The 25,355-nt window shown below is 38.9% G+C and overlaps 1 protein-coding gene across 1 annotated transcript in view; it reads right to left on the minus strand.

The window, feature by feature from the left end:
- Nucleotides 1–25,355, minus strand: part of TRHDE (thyrotropin releasing hormone degrading enzyme) — a 210,287-nt gene that overhangs the window by 178,647 nt on the left and 6,285 nt on the right. Inside the window, exon 2 of the mRNA XM_063155038.1 lies at nucleotides 24,803–25,076. Within this exon, the coding sequence (XP_063011108.1) occupies nucleotides 24,803–25,076 (274 nt within the window). The remainder of the gene's footprint in view (nucleotides 1–24,802; nucleotides 25,077–25,355) is intronic.

A 25,355-nucleotide genomic window follows, 5' to 3' on the forward strand; every position in this document is an offset into this window, starting at 1 on the left:
CAAACCCAGTCTTGGAATCCTTATTCCAGATTCAGTTAACAGACCAGTTAAAATAAGAGAAGCCATTACTAAAGATAAAGTGTAAATGAAAGAAATGGTCACTGAGGGAATTACAGCGGTGGAGAGATGTCTCAGGGAACTATATGCAAGCATTAGGGGGGCCAGAACATTGTTGCAGGGCAAGGCAAAGAGGCTTTGAACAGAAACAATTGATATTCCTGGATGAAAACTTGTAGTATGACCCTGAAGGAGAAAGAAGTGAGACAAACTTCAGGAGTTCTAGGTGACAGTGGGCAAATGAGGAATATTAAGCAAAAAGACTGCCAGGTATTTTCAGAGTTGTGAAAGAGGGAGGATAGTTTTGTGCAGCCCCTTTCTAAGTAAACATGACCACATGAGACAAGCATCTAGTTACCTCATCAATTCCTCATCTGAACCAAAACAAATGCAACTGCTCCAGTCAAAGATGTAACAATATATTCTACCAGGAGGCAAAACTGTCACGAAGATATGCAGCAATTTCTAACTTGAGATCATAAAATACTTTGGAAAGTTAATGAGCTGCACTCACATATAAATCCAACCAGTGCTCAGCTGGCATACAATAAAATACTGGCTATGCCACTGACCACAGTGCCATTAAGATTAATTTAGAGCACTTAGAATCTCTATCATCTTGTTGAAATGGCTCAGGGACAGAAACTGAACATGTTAACAACTAATGTAGAACAAATGTAATTACAGACACAATTTCATAGCCATTTCAGCCAACTAAAACTGCCACAATCTCACCACCATATACTCAGTCATTTGGGCTCAACTCTTCCATCAGCACTGGACTTCATCTCCTCTCACATGAGGAGAACTCTCATCTCTCAGATGAGTCAGCTAACTATGACAGGTGGGTAGTGTCCACATAGCCCAGCTTACTCACCTGGCCACCACAAGTTCAGTGCTAGAAAAAGCATGAGAAAGCATTTGCGGAGAGAAGAGAGGACCGTGACAGACTGCTTACAGATTAATTCAAATTATTACAGAACTTCAACCTACAAACAAGGTTCAAGTTCTTCCAAAGTGCTACTGTAGGGAATTCAGTGTCTAAACTGTTGAGATTCACAGTGGTTAAAGCTCCTTCCAGTCCTTTGTAGTTGGTGAAAAATCAGCATAGCTTCAGTTAACAAAGCGCAAAGATTTACATTTTTTACCTATTACACAAAGTTCTATATCACAAACCCAGTGGTAAGATGATGTGAGAATGGCTTTTTCTTCCAGAAAAACATATTTGCAGTAGATGTATCCCAAAAGTTAACACCTATTTTGATTTCCATTTGTTGGCCAGGGACTGACTGAATTGTCTTATTTCAAGTACTATTTATTCCCTCTTTTATAGTCAAAGCATTCGTATCACACATCATTCACAGATAATATTTCACCTAGTCTTGGTTAAAAAAAGAAGAGCTTAAGAAGTACACAAGTTTAAAGAAAATGCTAACAAGGGGCCTACAATGTTCAGCAGCCCTATAGCATGCCCAATTTCACCTGGCTAGAGACTGCTTTGTCACAAGCACACATATGTTACCTTAGAGTAATTCCATTTGAAATGATAATGTGAAAACTGTAAGTGCTTATTTATATTTTGGCATTGCCTAGAGACTGTCAATATGACAGCACAATCCTTTAGTCAACTTAGTGCTTAGTCAACTACATAAATAGAAGTAAGAGATGTTTGTTATTGTCAGTCTCTCTGCCTAAAGACTAACAAGCAAAACATGGGGAAAATGAACTGTTATCATCTTCATTTTATAAATGAAAGTTACAGAAAGATGAACTTAATATCAGGAAGAAAGTCTAAAAAAGAGACAGAAATAGAAATTGAATATCACTTCCCTAAACTGATGAATCATCTTTTCATCATAAATCAACAACTTACTATTGCCAAAACACATTTTCGGAAAAATACTGCCTTTTCCATCACAAATTTAAAAAACAAATAAATTCTATTTTTAGATTCCTTGGTCACAACATTTGTTTTTCAAAAACCAAACCTAAACTTCATTCCAAACTGTAGACCTGTATCCCTGAAATTGCTTAACTTAGAAGCATTCTGAACACTGGTTTCTCACACTAACTCATGTCTAAGAGTAACCATCCCACTCCCATAACACCTTTTGTCAAGTGGCTACTATGCTGAGACTTATTTAGGTTTGTTTAAAGGCAAAGGTTATTTTATTATTCACTTAAAAGTAATTACTTCAAGAGATGTCAATATAGTGGTCCCCTACAAAACGGCTACTGAGTAAAGTGATGTACCTGTCCAGAGCATAACAAAAAAAGACAGGAGGAGACAGAGACAGATTGTTCATGACAAACCAAAGATGAATGCAAGGACATGTCAATACTCTCCCGCTCCACATAAATTCTGCACAACCATAGTGGAAACCCACTATGTATCTACTTCACCCTACTCATCATATGTTTGCAGTAATCCTGACCAGCATTAGGAAAAAAAAAAATAAGGTGTGGTAAATAAAGGGAAGCACTGACAAAATGCAACCACAAGAAAAGCAAAGGAGAAGCACAGCTCACCTGTAACCTCAAGAGCATTTACTCAATGCATCGCTTTGTAACAGCGGCAGTAAGCAAGAAGAACACAGCAAAGTATCTTGCGAGATACATGTAAACTTAATAGAAAAACTGCTTGCAAGGTAAACAGATCAAAGCTATAAGGTGCTAAATTTTAAAGTATCCTTTAGAGTTTGTTGCCATTGAGGAAACACAGTACTTTGTAGACAAGTCTGCACTGTGCTGGATTGAGCTGGAGATTTTGTGAAAAATTGCACGTAGCTCTTAGAAGGGAGAAAAATATGCACATGGGAAATTTTGTGCTCTGGCTGGTACAAAAGCCATAACACAACCAAAAACAGGCTACACCAATACGAGCAACAACCATATTAACAGTGAGAGCTCCTTCAGGCTAAAAGGAGCAAAGAGACAAGCAATTAGGCCAGTGAAAACAAAAGCCATAAACCATGAAACAGGGAATCAAGAAATCAAACTTTTTGTATGAAGGCACACTAAAATCCACTAAAAAGCTTCATTAGGAGCTCTGGTTCTCACGCTCAAATAATGTTTCAAATCTTTTTTTAATCTCCAAATTGATAGAACAATATAAAAATAAAATACAAGCTAAATGCACTAATAATATTCAAACACTTTTGCTCAACTAGCCTCTGACAAAACCATGGGCAAATTAGGAGAGAGGTAGTTATCTGTCATTAACATCTCCAACTGGAAGTATTTCAGCCCCCTTCTGAGAACACCAATCTCAGTGTAAAACATGAAAACTAACAGAGAAAAAAAATTCAAAGGCAAGTTACAATTGTAAATAGTGAAAACAAAATAGAGGAGTGAATCAATTAGAACATTATTCCTGTGTCAAGACAGCCATCTGAGAAAGATGAAGGCCACAACCAGGAAAGAAAGTGGCTCACCACCTAACCACTAGCCAGGACACACAGATAAGTACCAAACTGAAGATCTGCACCTTAAGACAGAAGAAGCTGAAAAATTTAAGTACTCTGACACATACAAACTTAAGCAAGTAAAGATGACTCTGAAGTATGCTGGTTTTAGTCTGCAAAATACACATTAATGTAACGTGAATTGTTTAAATTAAAGTAGTATAAAATGTTTAACCACAGGGTTATTAAATGAATCCCTTTGATTAAATAAATTTCATATATTTCCAATATATTAAATACTCAGATGATCATGAAAAATATTTTTGCACACTTTATCATTCAAATTACATTCCTCACCTTAAAAATTGCACTACTCAGGACATATGTCCTGTCAGGAAGACATGAGTTAATCAACAATGTCCTCTGCATGCCTATGAAAAAGGTCAATTTGCTAATGCTTGCTCATCAGTCACAGCTCAAACACCACATCTGGTTTACATCCAAACAGCCAGGCAGTCAGCTAAGCAGCTGAGGTTAAACTAGGTCTGGGTGACTATCACAGAAGTTTCCTAAAACAAAACAATTTGCTGAGAGCTGACCTCTTCATTCATATCAATGTGCTGGCTCTCATTACATTAAAATGAAGTGTTTAAGACAGGATCAATTACAAGAAGAAACCCTTCCTTACAAAAAAGTCAAGGCAACTCCTTTCTCAGGAAGGTAACTAGCACAAAGCAACAATATGGTCCAATGGATTATGGGAAGATGGAAAGAAGAGAAAATTTTCTGACACCTGGTATCAAGCACAGTGACATCTCAGGCAAAACTGAACTTGCACTAAAGGTTTAAGTCTTAAATAGCATGTCAATTAGGGAAATGGGAATACCAAAACATTTTTACCACCATCATTACTTCAGTTCCTAGCATAAAAAATAGACTGCACAAATATGTTTCTTTGCTGACAGTGGAGCAGATCACTGTTACTTGAACAGTCCTTCCTTCTCTTTTTTCTAGCTGATGAAGAATGCTATTCCCTTGCTTAGCTTCCAGCTGACATTCACATCAACAGCTTCATTAGTCTAACACTTTCTTACAGCCTAAGATAGAATCTCCTCTCATGAGATACCCTGACTGCACAGTGCAAAGTAAACCTTTAAAATGGCAGTCTTTATTTGCTCCTCTTGTATCTCTACCCATAGCATAAACTGTGTCTACAACTAGAGGATCTGCAGATTACAAACAATTACTGCAGCAATATCAACAGTGCATGGGCAAAACCAGCATTTGTGCACTTAAGCAAGTAGACACCAAAAAATACAAAATTTTTTGGAAGCTTTCATAGGATAAAAGCACTAGAAAGGATAAAACGGGACCTTGCAAGGAAGGCTCCTCTTAAGTTTAACATATCAGAACAGCACATCAAATAGCCCTTTTCCCCAAAGTTTCTGGTGTTTGGGTGTTGTTGGCAGGACAACAAAAGACAAGACCTGTCCCCCAGTTCATGTACTCTTAATATGTGCAACAAAGTACCAGTGAGGACTTGAATCCCTGAGCTCGAAAATTCGATTTCCATAAGAAACAAACTGTCACTAGTATCACAGCTAAAAGACTATTATGAACAAAAGCAGACCAAAGGAGCTAGGCTGAGAAAATTAAGAGAGTCTTCAGATAAGTCTACAAAGTGAAGGAAACTGCTACCAGAAGCTTCTATGAAAAACATTTGTATAAATATCATTGACTAATATTCAGCTGCCAGTTTTGCCTAAAGCTCTCAAGCAGAGGCTACTGCCTCTAAAGTATCTACTATACTTTTCCCATGAGAGTGTTCAAAGCTGCCATTTTCTATTAGGCAGAGCAAGGGGGGAAAAAAAAGATGAGGGAATAAGAAAGAAATCCCAGGGAGAAGTATTGCTGCTGGATTGCCTGCTCACAGTGCTGACTGACTCATTCTTAAATGGAAGGCCAAAGCTTAAAATGTTCCCTGGTTCAAGGACCAGTCAATCTCAACCCAACCCAAGGGATTAAGGCTATGAGACAGCCAACTTTAGCTGCTGTACTTCAGGGCCTCCCAAATGCTACCCAGGCCATGCACCTCCATGCATTACATCTACAAATCTATACAGGTCTCCTGACTTTTACTGTATTTTACTATTGCCCAGCTTGTTCAAGAAAAAAATAATAAAGGTCAGTCACAGATTATGTTAAACAGTTATTAGAAAACTGCACCTCTGTTTTTTCCCTAACAAAATGAAAGGGGTCTGATTCACTCACAAAAAAAGAGAAACCTAAACTAACCACAAGATAACTGCAGGCCTCTAGGTGGTGAGCTTATAAAATGGTATGCTTTTGAAAGAGAAGACACACAGAGATGAGAGCAACTTCAGCAACTTCAACGGACCTTATTAGTGAGGAGATCTCCTCTCAAGAGCAGAGCATGGCACAAAGAGCTGGCAGGCACACCAGCATCACTGGGCATTACAATCCAGCACTACTCAAAGACACAGGCATGGCAGAGGCAGAGCCGTGTCTGAGCTAATAAATCCTGACTTGCAAAACAGCAAATGACCTGGGACACGATGCTCTGCTGACAACGCTATCCCACTTTCTATTCTAGATCCCATTAAGGGATCCTCATACTTGTACTTGCTCTGTACTCCACTGAGAATTACTCATCTCTCCCTAAAAAGAGCAGATGATCTTCATCTTCACAGGAATGGGGTCAAGTATGGGCCGTGAAATAGCTATAAGTCAACTGAACAGCCATCATTCTTCACACTCTTCTCCATTATTTTCTGTATCTGGACACTGTAACACAGCAGCCAAGGCCACTCCAATGATCTTCTCTGAACCAAGTTTCACTGATGCACATTCTGCAAAGCACACTCAAGACTGAGAAATAAGTCTTGTTCAAATGTTGATTTTCACTGCCATTTGTGCTGAAATGGCTAAAGGCCTTTCAGACTCTTGAGCAATAGGCATCCTGAAAGCTCTATGAATGTTAAAAAAAGAACAGTTTAATAGGTGGTGGCCTCTGAGCCCATAAAAACCAAAGCATCTTCATCATACTCACAGAAGTGCAGATATTTTGGAACAAACTCCAACTCCTAGATCACTGAAGGCTTGGGAATTATGGAAACAGATCAATTTACAAGGTTGCTCACATAAGAAAGCCAGCAAGCACAGTAAGGAAAAAATGTAGTAGCATTTCCTGCCATTTTGGTCCTGTAGCTTCAGAAGAAAAGTGAGATAAGAGAGCAAATACAAATTTAAGGGTTTGTCTACATTGAACACTGCAGTGTTTTAGGAGCTGACCTGCAGTGCATTCAGTCCCACATTACACAGCATTGTCACAATTATACAGTCTCTCCAATTAAATTAGTGGTATTTCTAGACCTGACCTTAGTGGGTATGTTACCTAGCCCTGCTAGTTTATATAACAGCAGCTTTCCTAGCAGTACATTGCTCTGCATTCATATGAATATAACCAGGATTTAAAACTTACAACAATCAATATCAACACAAAGATTAACAAAGTTAAGGAAAGGATGAAACAATGACACCCTGTGAACATTTCTGACTCATTTAACTCCTGTGATAAGAAAAAAATTAAATCATTCTGTGGATACAAAACTAGAGTTCTGAATAGGTTTGTATATCTAATCTGAAAAGAAAGAGAACTCTGATTAAAAAGTTTCCTGTACACTTGTGGATTCCAAGATTCATTTATTGAAATGAAGAAGCTGGGAAAGAACAACCTAGAAAACAAATGTATTTTCAGCTGTACAAGGTGTTTAGAGGGCATTTGCAGTAATTTTGAGTCATCATAAACAGACAATAGCACATTATACTACTATGAAATGCTACCCAGAATGTTGAATTTTAACTGGGAGGAAAGAGATTTCATTGTTGCTATTATTAAGATTATTATATTACTATACTGCAAATAGGTACTGTGGAGACATAGCATCCATGATTACAGAGCCTGTGATTCCACAGTCAGCTGTGGAATTCAAGAAGAAAATTCTAGCTTGCAAACAGTTTGCAGATGTTCAAGACTTCATTAAAAATACATTGTCAGACCCAATCGGGAACAAAATGCAAGTTTGCAGAAGTCTTTCAGAGTTGTTGCGGATTCCTTTCTGTGTTTTGATTCCAGTGTAGGCATATTCCCAAATGAATTCTGTTTCCATTGTGAGTTTACCACAAACAGTACTGCACTGTGCTAATGTAAAATAACTTAAAACATTTTATTTTGAAATAAAACAGAAAATGCACTTTCATTATTTCTTTTGACAAAATGAAATTGGTAAGTTTGCAAAAATTAAGTATTTTACTACTACTACAACTACATTCAATTCCAATGTAACTTGGTCATGTAGATATCACCACTACAGCCTATAACCCTAAGTGGTAGCTCTGCTTTCACAACCCAGAGGTTCAGCTGCCTGCCCACTCAGGTCCATTTCTGGTATTGCCTAGCTCTATAACTACCGGAAAAGAGTTAAAGGAAGTCTGGAAGGAGATAAGAGTTACAGACTGTTGTCAGTACAGAAAGTTACAGACTTTAAGATTATTGAGACACCATCATTAGGTCAAGGATTCAAGAAGGAAGTACCAACACAAAGGTATAAAATCATAGAGCATGGTTAGCTGGTCCCATTGGGAATCATTAACTCCAGTCATCACCATCGGCAGTGTTGACAGAGCTGGTGGAAGATGGCAGCTCAGCAACACCAATTCTATAGAAAGGAGCCACACTGGACAATCCTGTCCAGCCAGTGCTTGCCAGGCTAGCATGGATTGTGAGCAGTGGGGAGCACAGTAAAACAGAACCTAGCAGCTCATTAACTCCTAGATATCTTGTGTATGCATTATCAAACAAATAATTCCTTTACACTTTTAAGATGAATGTATCCTATACAGAATCCTTTTATACCCTGCCAAAACAACGTAACAGTGGTTGAAACAGGCTTTGCCAGTAATGGAATTTTGTTGTTGCCAAGGTAAATCCAATAACTAAAGAGGTTCTAAACATGTAAGTCATACTCATTCTTAGGATTTTACAGAATCAGGGAATCTATTTCCCCTACAATCAACTAATGATGAAGTAATTTTTCTTTATATAAATACAAGAATAAAATATAAAAGGCATGTACTTTAAAACACGGTCTGGGGTTAGCCATACCGGGCAATTGTGCATTGCCAGGCACTGATTTGATTTTCATTATACTGCACTGACGGCAAAGTCATTTATCTTTTCTGCTCCCAGTCTCCTTTTATCTTTTCCGTATGCTTCTGTACTTTTCCTCTATCCTGCAGGGTTGCTGAATGCTGATGAGCAGAAAATGGTACAAAGCCACAGACAGCCTCTTTCAGATTAAAAGTTCAGGTATGGAAGGTCCAACTTTTTCCATTTTGGGGTTTCCAAAGAAGCTGTATATTTGGCATTGTCAGGTTTATAAAGATCAGTTAAATACTTCACTGGCAGGCATTCTCTAGAACAGACAGACTTTCAAACAATGAATGATGTTTCACTCATAGTTCTAGTTCTTTCCCATTAAAAACAGAAATTATACTCCTGTCACTGTAGCCTTGGACATACCAGAACGATTATTTTTTAACTTTTTTTTTTTTTTTAACTTTTTGTTATATTCTTAGATTACTAGCATTCCATAAAAGTCAGGAAATATGGCAATATAAAGAAAAGTATCTTCCTAGCCTTATGGTACTTATCCTTTACATGTTAGGATCTCACCGGCGATGTGCATACAACTGACAACTATCAACACACCAGCTGAACTTGTCATTATTGGTTTGTTAGTACTGAATCAGGACTGCTGTAATCCTGTTTCTCACCAAAACAAAACCTAAGTGTATAATGTCATGAGAGACAATACATCCCTCTTGAAATAAAGTGGAATGAAAATTTGTTCAAACAGAATTACAGTCGGAACTCAACAGCTGACGCTTGACAAAGCAGAGACTTCAGTTGCATTTCAGATCCCAAAGGTCTCTATGCTGTTCATGTCTGTAGACAAGATGGTATCTGTACCTCTGCTGTCAGGCAGTGGCAGTCTGTTCAACAGAGTTAATAGCACCTAAAGAAGGATTCAGAATACTCCTGAACACAGGCTAAAATGCACTCAGAAGAGTTGAAGATGTTGGTCAATCTCAGCACAATTTTCACTGCTAATGTTATCAGACTTCTCACATAGCAGTGACCTGAACCATAACTACCCATGACTTCTAACAACAACCACCTTTATATTCTCTATTCACCTGATTAGGCATATATATTATCACACTATCTGCATCTTTTTCAGCAAGACATTTTCGTCACCTTCCATACAAGTTCCCTGCCACAAAACAGAACACACAATTGCTATCTTCTTGTAGGGCATGAACTCTTCTGAGTGTCATGAACCCTGCCACAGCAGCAGAGATAAGCAATAAGGAAAGTGTCCAGAACTGATGTGGACAAATAAGAAGAAAAGCGTTCAGTCTACACAGAATTATTCAGAACAGTCATATGTACAAAATGCTGCAGGTGAATCTCATGACAGCAAGTGGCTGGTTGGTAAAACAGTGGAAGAAATTTAACATCAGTAAGTGCAAAGAAATGTAAACAGAAAAACATAACCCTGACTATGCATACACATTAGCAGTCTACATTAGCTACAGCTCAGGGAAGAATTCTTGGGAATCTCTGTGGCCAGCTCTCTGAAAACATCAGCTCAGTGCTCAACAGATATTCAACAGGCAAACACAAAGTTACAAGTGATTAAGGAAAGGAAAAAAAAACCCAAAACATTATTATGCCACAGAACAAACACAAGCATATCAACTTTGAGCATTGTAGGCAGTTGCGACACCACCCCTCTCTCTTGTGCATTGTTTCAAACAGACACTATAGAACTTAAAATGCACAGAGAAAGGTGAAAAGAATAGAAAGAGACGGGAAGTGAATTCTGTGCAAAGAGAGATTAAGTAATTTTGAGTTCTGAAAAAGAACAGCTAAACTATCTATAGACTCTGGACTGGTACATAGCAAATGGAAAACAATCAGTCACTGATCATCACAGAAAAAAGAGAGAGAGGACAATGAAAATGTGGAATAAATGCATTTAAGTAAATGAGACATGTAAGTAAAATACAGATCTTGTTGCCACCAATTGTCAGAGTGTGAAGTTCAACAGCTTCCAATCCCGATAATGCACATTCACAGAGAGCAAGTCCTTTGGCCAGGGGCCCATGTACAACTCCAGGTCAGGGGCACTGATAAACTAGAGTTTAGGAGTAGTACTCCACTGACTGTCTTCTCTAAACTGGTCTCCATATAGAGCATAGGAAAATATTTTCCTCTGTGTCTGTTTTTACATTCGCTGTGCTGTGTTTTTTAATAAATACTGGGGAAAAAAATATCGCAGTGTAAACTACTATGACTCAAAGACCAGCTCTGGCTGTGGGTCCTTTACAGACCCCTTCCTTGGATAACAGGACTTTTCCCTTCAATATTATTACCAAAACAGCTCGATTTCAGAAAATAAATGATAACAGGTTCTTAATAATCAGGAAGGTGAGGTACAGATAGAGGAACAGTAACATCTCACTCTTCTGAATGAGCTTGCTTGTAATGCCAAACACTGGCATTAACTTCTCTATCTGAGCAACAGCTTGGTTGTCATTAATTGTCATCCCTCATGGTTAGAGGGATGCTTCACGAAGTTAGAGAGTTAAGGTTAGTCATATTTCTCAATGACACCTCCACGAGTCATCAAGAGTGGCAAAGTTTCTTCATAGAGTTTTATATTGTTCTTTCTCCACATTTATGACAGCATATCACTAAAAAGGACAGCTGTGCATTTCCTTCTCCTCCCAAATTAGATCCACAGACTATCCACATATTGGATGAGATGGTTGTCAAAAGGGGTCATTAAATTTTTTTTAGTTTCTCATTAGACAATGCCAGGCTCACTGTCCAACCACAGATCACTAGATTTGACAGAAATGATACAGCAAAGTGTGCAGGCAAAGGACAGGAAGGAACAACACAAGTCTGTTCAGTAGTAACTTTCAGCTACGCTGCTTCACTCACAATGGTGAAATGCAATCCATGGTGTTGGAGTCCTGGATGCTGAGAATTTGAGACTTACTGTGCTGACAGACTCTGACTCCCAGGAAGGCACTGCATTTGACCTCCCCAAGCGTGGAGAAGGCTTCCAAAATTGACTGATAGCACTGGGACTACTGTTAGTTTGATTAGAAGTGCGTAATATCACAGGGTGGAAAACTTAAGAGTTTAAGGTTTGAGAATATAGTAATATTTATAGAGCAAGATGGATGTTTTAGGGTGGAGGCTGGTCCTTCTTTACCTTCTTCTTCCTTCCTTCTTCTTCATGGGTTTGGGTGGTATTTTGTAATTGGACAGAAAAGTCTGCATTGCGGACTTTGAGTGATTAGTTATTGCGTTAAAAGTGAAAATAATTTAAGTGTCATTTCTTAACTGGATAGTTTAGCCTTAAAAGACCTTGTAACAAAAGATAGCCATTTTGTACCTTGTTAGTGAACTACTGCAGAACTCACTTCCCATGAGACTGTAGCATATATAAGAAAATAAACATCTAAGCCTAAACATGAAATATTATCTCCAGAGTTTCTATCCCAACCTTGACAGAGATAGAGAAAAGAAGCTGAAAACCAGCACTGTGTTTAAGCAGCACTATTTGAACTTGGTCTGCTGAATGGAAAACACAATTCCTTGGACCTGAAAGATGGTGAGCCTGAAGTGACTAGAAACCACAAAGCAGTCAACAAAAAAAATCAAGAAAAGGTGGTAAAATCTGTGGTTAGAGGATGTTAGATAAAGCAGAGCTTGTTCAAGTTCAGGTGACAGAACTCCAAAAATATGAAAAACACTTCAACTTGTAATTGTAATTACAACAACAGCTCAACTTAATGAAAACATCCCAGCATCAGTAAATCATGACTGCCTTTAAGAGGAAGTATCTTTCAGAGCAGATAGATTCTGCTGGGAAATCAGTTTTGTTCTTTTCTGGACTTCCTCATGTAGGTACTGCAAGGTGTAACTGTACTGGTGAGATCAGTTACGGAACAGAATGTATAATTAAATGTATTTAAATACTTCAAATTCTGCTAAAGCACAAATGTACATACAAAACAGCACTCAGGATATTTCTTCAGAGCCATCAACCCTGAATAACAGAACTGTGAAGCCAGGCAACTCTACACTACCAGCTGCACTATGATTCAGAGATCCTTTTTATCCTCACAATACTTCATGGTAGTATAATCATTCCTAGTCATGTGTGATTCATCAAAGTATTTTGTAGTAAAGACAAATGTTATAATACGTCCTATTGTAACCATGCAAATTACTGATGTTCATTTCCATACCTAAATTATGCTTTTGCTGAACTTTTTCTGCAGCTTAAGCAGCTCTCATGTTCCAAGCTAGTTCAGCATTTCAAAGTTGCTTCATAGCAAGGAGTCCCAAGTTTTCTAAGAGGTGGCCTTCTTCATCCCCGTTCACTTTCTCAAGCCTCTTTATGCTTTACACATCACTGTTTTGAAGAGGTTTGCACTAGGATCTTAACTCTAAGCTATCACCCAATCTCCTCTGTATGCCTCACATGTTTCCTGTGGACAGAAGTTACGTAAGCTCACTTGGCAGACAAACTATACAGTACTTGCCTCAGCAACTGGGAATGACAGGTGTTCTGTACATCATCACAAGCCAAGCAACACAGAGACACAGGGAAAAGTTTCAACCCTCCTTTTTTACATAAAGATACATCTTCGCAAAGGATTCATCTTTCTGCTCTCCTGGGGCTTATTTTTTTTTTTTAAGTGATCATCAGGGTCAGCAGGTGACTGCAAAGCTATTTTAGAATGGCTCATATTAACTGCCTAAATTTCCACTTCAGACCTGATGGTCTTGGCTTAAGAATAAACATTCAACAGCCCCAGAGGAAGTCAAATAGAACACAAGTACAAACCACCACTCCACATTCTACAGTTATAACAAGAAATCACAATAAAGATCGAATACAACCTGAGCATGGCATGATAGGAGACTTCCAAAGAAAGGCAGAATGCTACTACAGTAAGTTACCTCTCCTGGTGCTTACTGCAGGAAGGTTGTACAGTAAAAATATTGTGGACTGAAACAAATCAGGTATTTCCTGTGATCACTCTGTTCTTTTACTTAAGAGCTGGATATTTAACATTTTAAACATATAAAATTGCTAAGGAATAAACAGCAAAGGTTAATGATAAGAAGAAAAGCAAGTTTGAGCACCACACACAGAATCACACAGAAGGACAAGGCTGGAAGAGACATTCAAGATCATCAAGTCCAACCCACACCCTATGCACCTTAACTAAACCATGGCACCAAGTGCCATATCCAGTCTTTTTTTGAACACATCCAGGGATGGTGACTCCACCACCTCCCCAGGTAGACCATTCCAATATTTTATCACTCTTTCTGTGAAAAACTTCTTCCTAATATCTAACCCATATTCCCCTTGATGCAGCCTGAGACTGCGTCCTCTTGTTCTGACAGTTGTTGCCCGGAGAAAGAGACCGGCCCCTTCCTGACTTTTCATCCCCCAAATCCTGTTAGTAGAATTTCAGTAAGAAACTGAGTGAAGATTGAGAAGAATTATTCATTTAGTTTTGTGAGAGGAAAAAAAAACCCCACTGTATGTCATCTCTGATTCAGCAGTGGCCAAAAATCTATTTATGAATGCATACACATTCATATATATGACTTTGAATAAAGCAATACATCTTATCACTCACTGACATTCCCACATGCAGATTTGGGCTTCTACCTGAAAAACAGACATCCAACTATCAGACAAAATACTAAAACTATCAAACTTTCTCATCAGGTATAAACCCTTTTCTCCATGGTATGTAAAGTGCAACAATGAACTTACAACAACATTATCAAATTTCAAACATATAGGAACACTTTCCAGTAAAACAAAACACAGCGTGATCTTATTTATTGTTCAACAATGGTCTGTGATTTATTTAGCCAGGGGATTGAAGAGCTACAAGAAACACATGTGGTATGCAAATGATTCAGTAGGTGTACTTTCTTTGAAATTATTCTCTAGGAATCCATTTCCCTTCTTCCTCCTCCACATTTTATTTCCTTTTACCTTTATTAACTGAGGTACTGCTTGCCATCCTGAGGATATGCAGGAAACTCTTTAACTGAGGTTCCAAGCTGCTGTGACTACCAAACTATCACCATGCTTGGGAAAAGGGAGGTGAGAGGGGAAAAAAAAAAGTGTGAGTAACCCCAGAGGTAAATGCTAATAATCACCTTTTGCTTCTTATCCTCTCCGCCATCCAGTAATTTCAAATAAATAAAATATTAGTCTTCTTGTTCTGTCCCACATTGCCGCACAGCGCCACTGCATGCTATGAAACAAAATGCATTGCTAAACATTTTCATGATAATCCACTGTGGGATAACTTTTTAATAAACTTTAGGTCATTTACCCTTCAAAGAGAAACATAATCTGCTTTCAAAGTATGCTGTTCCAAATACAAAGATAACATGCTCAGTTCTCATTTCTAACTGCTCTTGCTAGGTCTCAACAGCATGCAGCAGCCAGAAAGCTGCCAGGCAGGAGCAGCAGAGGATCTCCTAGGGGTACCATTCAGTGGAACCAGGCCAACAGAGCTGGTTCTCTGGCACCTGTCCCCACCTAAGTGTATGAGAGGCATGCCAGGGGATGGGGCCACGTGCAGAGCTCGAGCAGTTGGACAGTCACAGCAACCACTATGAGCTGGAATAACTTGAGAATGAGAGCATTGCCTACAAGGCAGTCAGTCAGCCTCACTATTTCCACTGCAGCAGTTTGCCCTGTGCAAACAGCACCCCTGGAGAATAGCAGGAAAGGACATGTCAAGCCATGGAGGCTAGACTCTGGAAAAGCATATTTACAGATTCACAGAATATTCTGAGTTGGAAAGGATCCATCAGGATCATCGAGCCCAACTCCTGGCCCTGCACAGCACCATCTCCAAGAATCACTCCATGTGCCTGAAAGCGTTGTCCAAATGCTTCTTGAACTCTTGACAGGTTTAGTGCTATGACCACTTCCCTGGGGAGCCTGTTCCAGTGTTCAAGCACACTCTGGGGGAAAAACCTTTTCCTGATATCCAGCCTAAATCTCCCTGACTCAGCTTCATGCCATCTCCTTGAGTCCTGTCACTGGTCACAAGAGTGAAGAGATCCATACCTGCTCCTCTGCTTCCCCTCATAAGAATGTTGAAGACACAATGAGATATCTCCTCAGTCTCCTCTTCTCCAGGCTGAACAGACCAAGTGACCTCAGCCACTCCTCACAAGGCTTCCCCTCAAGGCCCTTTGTTGGAATCCATAAAGTTAGAAAGTTTTTAGGAAATAGTTAAAAAAGTATAAGCCTCAGACTAAAGTTTTGTTAGCATTGCAGATACAGCAGAAAAGTTTCCCAAGCAGTAGAGCATACGTGACAAATAACAATAGGCCTCTGTAGAATTGGCTTAAAGATAACAACAATGTTATTTAATGTATATCTTTAGAAAGTTAGCATGAATAGAGCTCTGTTCTTTGTCTCTTATGAACCAGTGTTTGTTCTAACTACCATTACATGTGTTTTATAAGATTGGATAGAATGCTTGTCAATATGTGTTGTTCTATGTATGATTAGCTGAAATCTAGACTGAGATAGTTTTATGTCATTCTGTATTACCCCACCTTCTCTAGCATTCCCTGTAGATCAGCGAGCTGTTAACATCCTGTCTCCGTTGTCTAGCAATGTCCTGAGACTAATGTGCTGAGAAAATAAAAGCAAAAAGCTCTTGTCACTAGTCTAGTTTGTCCAGTGTTATCCATATTTAGACATTCTACCGCAGCGAGTTCTTTTTTTAAAACGTGAGTTCCTGACACAATTGAACATATATTTTCCCATATATACCTAAACCCCACACCCTTCACCATCCTCATGGCTCTTTTCTGGACACTCTCTAATAGTTTAATATCTTTTTGATATTGTGGCACCCAGAACTGCCCCCAGCACTTGAGGTGAGGCTGCCCCAGTGCAGAGCAGAGCAGGACAGTCCCCTCCCTTGCCTGGCTGGTGATGCTGTGCCTGATGGACCCCGGGACAGGGTTGGCCTCTCCTGGCTGCCAGGGCACTGCTGACCTATGTTCAGCCATCAACCAGGATCCTGAAGTCACTTTCTGCAGCACTGTTCTCCAGCATCTCATTCCATTTCAGCACCTGATTAAAAAAAGCTTTCAAAAAAGGTACCCGAAGTGTGAAAGCACCCCACTGTAAAAGAGCTCTGTAAACCCTACAATGCCTTAGAAGAAAATCGAATTGACTAGGTATTCTACTAGTAAAAATGGGGGCAAATAACATAAACCTTCAGGCAGCAAAAAATACTGGGACAAAGGCAAAAAATAAGGTGGCATTTGTGCAGGTTTTCCAACACAAAAACAATAGGTCAAGGCAAGCCTAAAAGGTGAACATTACAGACATCTGACTGTCTGTCCTCAAAAAAGAGGCTTGGACCAGCAACAGGCATGAATTTCCAAAGTAAGAGGTTTCTTTCTCACCATTGGCTATAAAAACTGGGAACAAACAGGTTAAGTTTCTCATTCCTGTAAGAAAAATACAATTTAAATTTACCTAAACCCTGGAGGAGACACTGGTCTATAAATAAATATAAGCACACATCACTCTCCTCCATCAATGAATACTGTATCTGTCACTCAACTAGATGTCAGCTAAGTCTGTAATCCATTTTCACTGCTAGAGCACAGTTACTACAGTAGGCACACAGGAAAGCACTGGCTTGACTGACAGATGTTCAGGCTGGTGCAGGAATGTGTTCACCTTTACGTTGTTCTGGTGTGAGATACATCCTACAGATTATTTGGCACATCACTTTTGCTTTTATAGTAAGAGTATGACTCTTACAGAAAGACCCTAACAGACTTGTGCTACTTCTTTGGGTGTCAGAGAGCAGTATTCATGCTGATTCTAAGGACAGACGAATAAGTTAATGAAATAAAATATGACAGCACAACATAAGCAGCATAAGGAGAGATGAAACAACATAGTACAGAAAGCAGAGTGCAGCTTGAGTGCTCAGTCTTGGCCATGAGTTGCACTGTCACAGCACATACTACTAAGCATATGTTCATTAGCACATGAAAGGGAAGTCTTCTCTTACATCTCCCTCCTTTCCTTGCTTGTAATGTGGGAAGTAGGAGGAACTGCATGCACTTCACCCTACTCTCCTCTGGGCAAATGGCAGGGAAGGAGTGGGAAATACTGTCTCAGACCTTTCTTTTCCTTCATTAGCCAGCAGAGACCCCAGATGAAGCACTACAGGCTGAACTGCTCTTGAATGTACAGAACTACAATTAGGAAGCTGCTCTGACAACCATCAGGCCAGGACACATGTGCTGCCTCTCCCTCCTCACTGTAATTGCAAGCAAGCCATAAACCTACAAAATAGCCACAAATTAAGAAACTGATTTGTGCTTTTCAACAGTCTTCTTGCTACTATATACGAAGTACACCACTGCCCCCAGATACTGACAGGTGATCTTCCTAGCCTAAACCAAAATAAAACAATGCTTCCAAACTCAAGTTTTTCAATTTAATAGCATTATTTGCAGAGTGCACCTGGGCATTGACATTAGTAAAACAAATATCACATTTAAACACAGCATGTACTACAAGTGCTGACAGAGAGAAATTTTTAAAGGAGTAAGCACAATAAATGTACAGTGTTTTCCTAGTGCATTCGACTTGCAAATTCAACCAGAAATCAATAACAATGGATTGCAAGTTTGCAATTTATGTTTTTAACAAATTCCCTGGCATATTCAGTTTAGCATGGATGCTGATCACATAGGTTTTTGTTTGTTTGTATCATGTTTTGTAGCTACAGTATTTAAAAATTAATAAACTAGAAGTTATTTTCAATATACAAATCTGAAATAGAATGGGTAAACACATACTGATGCAGTGAATCTGAAAAAGCTACAATTTCTTTGGATTCCTATTGCATTATAATACACTTAAAGTAATTCACACTAGTAAGCACTGAACTGAGTAAAAGATACTTGCAGAATCAGCCTATTGTTACTACAGAGATACACTCGCAAAGAAAGCACAAACACACCTATCTATATCCATGTGTGCTTTTTTAGCTCAACTTAATTGCATACTTTCCAATACACTCTTTCCAACATGCTGATGAAAGCTGTTCTGAAGATGGTAAGTGTGGGACATCAGTGGGAAAAAGCAAAAACGAATGTGCATCATTGTAAGATTCATGGACATATAAGGATTAAATATTACAAGTCTGCATTGTACCAGGCTTCAGAATTATGCCTGGTGCTTCCTGTGTTAGCTGTTACCTGTTTATCAGATAAACATGTGGCCTCCCAGTGGTAAGTGATGGGCTAACAAAAGTTACTTTGCGGGGCTTCAAAAGTAGAGCACAACTCTGGAGCTGGACTTAAATTCAGGCTGCAGAGGAAGAAAATTTTAATTGAAGACAAGTACTACTTTTGATAGCATTACCATTCTACTGTAACCAATATGCTCACCCACAAAGAATTATCTCACATATAATTGCTTTAATACTGATGAATAAATAATAACTGATGAAGAGACTTTGCTGGCAGTTACTACCATCAGCTGAAGAGAGGGCCTAAGGAAGAGCCTCAGGCCTTTAACCCAGCTAGTCATCAGCAGACAGAAATTGTCTGGTCTTGAGGTCATTCTTGCTATTAGACAAAAGTATTAATACATTTTTCAAATACAAAATAATTTTATAAAAGCTACTAACCGAATTGCATAGTAAGTGCATAGTTATTTTAAACAAGACTGATATTTTCAGTTTTTTCTAGTGACTAGCAAATGACAAAACTCACTGGGAAAAAGTTATTCTGCTGATCAACACCAGGTTTTTTCTTTTTCTTAGACTATTACTGCAAGTCAGCTCTTTAGTCTCCTCAGACTGATCACCACACTTCAGGTAAGGGAATGCCCAACACAGCTGTCCAGCTGGAAGCACTGTATTATATCCAGTCATCTTGTCTTAAGGACATGAATAAAACCATGGTCCCATGCTGGAACTAAATGAACATGAGTTGCTGGACATGTACTGATCCTGACCTAAATCTGCTTAGGTGACTCTATTCACTAGCTCTTCCTGGAAAAAAATAATTTTTCACTTTTGCAGATCAAGCAATTATTACTACACAGATCACATTCTTGAGATCACTAGGTCTTTCTTAGTTGTATTAAGCCAAACTGAGTGAGCCCCCCAGGCACATGTCTGAGGGAATTCAATGCCAGGACTTCTATACAGGCTCTCTGCAAGGCAGAAAGCACAACAGAAACGCTAATTATCTTACTTTCCTTTAGCCAGATTATTAGAGCTCCTCCTCATTGGCCAGGGTAAGACTTAAATGTACTTTACAGCTTGTGAACATTAATTACATCTTAGATAAAGCAATATCAAAACAAAAGCAGTGCAATAAAGGTTGACTTTATTCTGGTGTAATTCTAATAGTAAGAGCTTTCTTAGCCTTAAGGTCTTTGTATCATGACAAAGTACTCAGCGCTGATGGCACTACAGTAACACTTAATACAGCTGAAACCAAGACATATCTGGTCATCAAGGTCTCTTTAGAAAGGAACATGCATGGGTTCAGTCAGTGGAGGTCCTACCCTGAGCAGCTGAACCAGCTGTGGTCAGGCAGACACTGCCAGCCCTGCAAAATGTGCTGCCACCACTTTGGAATAGAAGCAGGGGTAGGAAAAGTGAAACCACGCAAAATTCTTCTTTGGGTACTGTCTTCCCTCAGCATTTCTCCTCCTACTCACCACCATCCAGCTAGATAGCCACTTTCTTTCACAGCTGCTCATCCCATCTGCTCTGGTACTGTCTGCACTTGTCTCTTTAACCCCTGCATCCACAATTGCTCCTGACTTCACTTCTTTCCATACACTTTCTTTTTCTGTTTTGAGCAGATACTCCCCCAGGCAAAAGAAACACTTTAGTGTTGCCAGTTGGCATTTTATTTCTATACCTATCTCCACATCCCATCCACAGCAAAAAGGAAGAATAGGAGAAGATGAATCTCCCAGAAACATCTTTGCCAGCCATACATTCATCTCCACTGATACACTGTGTGCTCCCTCCTTCCACTAATTCAAAAACAGAAAGAATTTACAGGGGGAAAAATTAATTAACTTATGAGACACTGAAAAGCCATGCAGAAAATAGCGAGTTTTCCATGTTCACCTGACAAAGGAATGAGAAACAGAGGGTTTAGAGAACAGAAGCACTAATCCAAGCAGGGGAAAAAATAAAGCAACAATAGTTGGAAAAGGCCTGGTGGATTGAAAGCACAAATAAAGACATCAATGAAGGAAAGAAACACAGAGATGATGTGACAGAAGGAATACAATCCAACCAGCAATATTTTGCTTTTAAAAATAAGTTCTTTAACAAAGAACTTATGATGCATGATTAGGAAATGCAAAATAAGACAGCAAGCATGTGGAGGTAAGTGGAGTTTGCTGGATTATTGTACTGTGCAAAGATGACAGTATAGAGATCCCATGATTTTCCCCAACTGCAGCTGGTACAACTGCTAGAGCCATACACTGATCAGCTAAGCCTGCTTGCAAGGGCCCCCCTCCTCCCTCAAAACAACATTACCTCAGGCATCACCCTCATAGAACTACACTGCTCCCTTAGTCCGTAGCAGCACAGATGACTGCACCACTGTCCTTTACACAGGAATAAAGTCCCTGCCTGAAGACAAAGGCAGTTGCTGTGATCTTCTGTAATCCCAGCTGAATCTGAACAACATATTATATACCTGTAATACATATAAAAAACCAGGTCTGCTTTTAAATTACTTAATCTGGAAGGGATATGGATCAAACCCACATGGACTTCAGAGTTATGCTTGTGATAGTGATTCACATCCACTACAAGATGCTCCTAAAAATAGCTGTTTGTCTTAATTCCCTTTTTCCAAATAATTTTAATAAAATACAAAACATCTTCATGCAAGAATTATATATGCTATAGCCACATAAGTATTTTGATTGGCTACCTAAGCTTTCCAAAAGGCAGTTTCTATTTAAAACTTGACTTGTATTGAATGCCATGCTTAAGTTTAAACTAATTTGAAAGTCAGTCACATTCTTTGAGAAAAAATGAAAAGTCAAGATTTAAGCAAGTTTGACCAAAAAATCTGCTTTTCATCTCACAGCTAGTTCTATTCCTCAGAGTTTATCTTCCTTTGACCACAGTATTTTATTAATACTGCTCAGCTGGAAAAGAAGTGATATTATAATCATTAGCATGCTGTCAAAATTTGAAAGGACAGCCCACTCCCCCCAAAATGTTTTGTGAACTACAATGAGGTTCACAGAACTGCCAAAAGAAAAGCATAATTATATGCAAGCTGTGGTCTTTTAAGTGTCTACTAACAAATATAATAGACACTGCATTAACTAAAATGAAGATTAACCAAGACAAGAAAGAGCCTATCAAGATGCTTATGCTGAAGGTTTGGGTAATTTTCATGAAAATCCATTCATTTTTATAAGCAAATTTACTTTAATTATACATTTAACTTAACTGCCATGGATATGAGGATAACTGTATTTTAGTAAAAAATGGCTTTGAAGGAAACGAAGAAATTTGAAATTCCATGTACAAGGATTCCAATGATTTCAAATTCACTCAGTAACATCCACAAACTCCTGGCATTGCAATATAAAAGACTCAAAAAGATGGATTACCGCAGCAATTCATCTGAAAAAATGCAGCTCTGAACTGAAGTACTTGCCATGAGTTCATACCTTAAAACACACTCTTTCAACAAAACTGAACCATGATAAAAGATAATCAGATCCCAAATCCAACTGAAAAACAGCAAGATATATTTAACCAATAACCCAGTGCAAACTACTTCAGTATTCCTGGGCATTATTATAGCTCTGTGATAAGTGCTTTATAAAAAAACAAGAGCTAAAACTCTAGACTAACCAAGTAATTTTACATGGTAACAGACTATCTCAATTTACGTAGGATTTTGGTCTCAAAGTTTTCACGAAGATTAGCTTACTAATTTTCATAATTGTTGGCAAAGTTCTGTCCAGTGGTACAAGCTGGTCGGATATACATGTGTATCTCCTACATATGCTGAACCAATAGATTCAAGCATAACTACAAGGCCCTAGTAATCAATAACTCCTAACAAAAGAATACTTGGATTTTCTGTTCAGATTCCAGGTAAATCGAAAGTCTTGAAAGCAGTTTTGAAAAAAAAAAAAAAAACAAGAACAGCAGAAAGCTATCTGTTGTTTTACAAGACAAGTGTGCCTCTGTTTTCAAGGCATCAAATGTATTCAAGCAGCAAAAGTCTACAGGATATGAGCTCTAAACAATACTACAATAAAATGAGTTATGGAGGAAGTAGGTTGCATGCTTCAAATTGATGGTCCTGAGTTCCATCCCCAACCTTTCAAATATCTGGTTATGCCAATAGTGGTGATAAGATGAGGAGTAACAGTTTCAAAACAAAAGGGGGCAGGTTCAGATTAGGTGTTATGAAGAAATTCCTTACTCTGAGGGTGGTGAGATACTGGAACAGGTTGCTCAGAAAAGCTATGGATGACCCATCCCTGGAAGTGCTCAAGGCCAGGTTGGATGTGGTTTTTGAGTAACCTGGTCTAGTGGAAGGTGTGCTTGCCTGTGGCACAGGGGTTCAGAACTAGATGGTCTTTATGGTCCTTTCCAACCCAAACTGTTCTATGATCCTATGACGATTACTTAAGTCTCAGCAGTTCCCATATCATTATAGGTTAAAGCACCTCAGGAGAACCACTTCCAAGTCATACTTCCTCCTTGTGTGGTGCCAGAGAGTACTGTCACAGTCTGCTGGTTATGGCAGAAAAGGGCTGAAGAAAGGCCTCCAGTGTCCTACTCAACTGTTCCAATAACAAAAATAAGACTTATTTGTTGATCCCTTCAGAACAGCCTAAATGAGCCTAAATGCCAGTGCTTCCCGGGTCTGCCTTCCATCAGCACAGCCTCAAATCCATGCTAGGACTCTGATAGCAGAACAAAAAGCCAGATCAGTGAACTGTTTTTGCTGAAAACTCACCACATTTCTGGTTATTTTTCAGGTCAGTTTTCAGCCAGATCATATGGCTGTACAGAGCTGATGGCTGGCACAAGGAAGGCCAAGAACACCTTTGGCTCAGGGAAGGTGGATCAATCAGCTCCCTCCATTGCAGCACAATGCTCAGGCTGGCTCAAAGTGTCTAAGGAGATATTTCCTGATATGAACAGTCTGCAGCCCTTCCTCAAGCCCCCAGGCTACAGCACAAAATCATACAGCATTTGCTGGAGTATAAGGTGAACACTCCTTTGCCCAGGCTCACAGCTCAAACTGTTGTCTGGCCCTCTACTTCCAGAACTGGCTCTGTTTCGTTATTCACAGCAACTAAATAGGAAGGCTTTCTCTGTATGTTCACCTGAAAATCAAGATGACAGCGCTGTAAAATATTCTATTAAGCTGACAGCATTTCTCATGTATGTTTTGGTTTGTTATACAGTTCTGAGCTTGATATTTGTACACAAAACCAAAACTGACATAAACAAATAAAGGATTTTCTCTCTTGTTTGTTTCTTTTTTTTCAAGGCATAACTCCTGGAATCATGCCATAGTTGCAAAAAACACCTTCAGAAACTTAGGACTTCCATCAGCCTCAGGAAGCAGATAGGTTGCAAAGTCCTGTTCCTGGGCAAAAGATCTAAGAGAGAAATTACTATATCAGCCTTCTGAGCTACTATACAGCACACCAAGGGATACGTCAGTAGCAAAGGAAGGATACTGGAAACCTTACCAGTATTGCCACTTTAATAACCTCATGAACGCTCATAATGAAAAGGCTACAGGAAAAACAAGAAAAAAATTCCCAAAAAAAAAAACAAAGTGTAGTTTAACAGCATATTTAAAAGTTTAAAACTTCATCAGATAACCACACCTACTAAGCTAACCATGTACAAAAGGCACAAGACAAACTAAAAATGTTAGACAAACCTCCAGGAAAGGTCCCAAACAATACACATAATCATTAAATAGACAAGCAAATTTTTAAAATATTAATCAAGAATATATTTTAAATATTTGCTGGTACAATCTCTTTAGGGTTTTCAAAGTAACGAAATGTTTTTGGTATGTTAGAAATACTTACAACTACTCCACTCTTGGTGACAGTTTCCCGGTATGTAAAATTGCACACCGCCCAAGCCAGGTAATAGGTGGACATGAGAGGGGTCTGTGAAAAGTGATCTGTAACCCATCCATCTTCTTCAAAAACAGAAGTTTCAACTGGCATATTGGACAAAGATAAGTAAGTAGCTTGATGTCTGATGCTGATTTTGAATGTGGCCTTGTAGATGGGCTCGTCAAAGCAAGGAAAGGCTTTTCTGGCATGAGTAGGAGAAAACTGTGTAACACCAAGAAACCTAGAAAAGCAGAAAACAAAAATAAAAATTGATTATTAATTGTGCCTAGCACTTGATCACAGACATACCAAATAAGACACTGCTTGACCATTGTGATTTAAAGGAGGAAATAATTACAACTGTAATACACAAAATATATAGTGTTTGAACACTGCTTGATCATTTTCTTACTACATCTACTGCAATGCAATAGATACAAATTAATGGTCTACAAATTTCCTATAAATTTACAGACACCACACTAACACTAAAGAAATCAACCCTCGCCTTGCATCAAAC

The sequence above is a fragment of the Melospiza melodia genome, chromosome 4, assembly GCF_035770615.1.
Source record: "Melospiza melodia melodia isolate bMelMel2 chromosome 4, bMelMel2.pri, whole genome shotgun sequence".
In the NCBI taxonomy this organism is placed as follows: Eukaryota; Metazoa; Chordata; class Aves; order Passeriformes; family Passerellidae; genus Melospiza; species Melospiza melodia.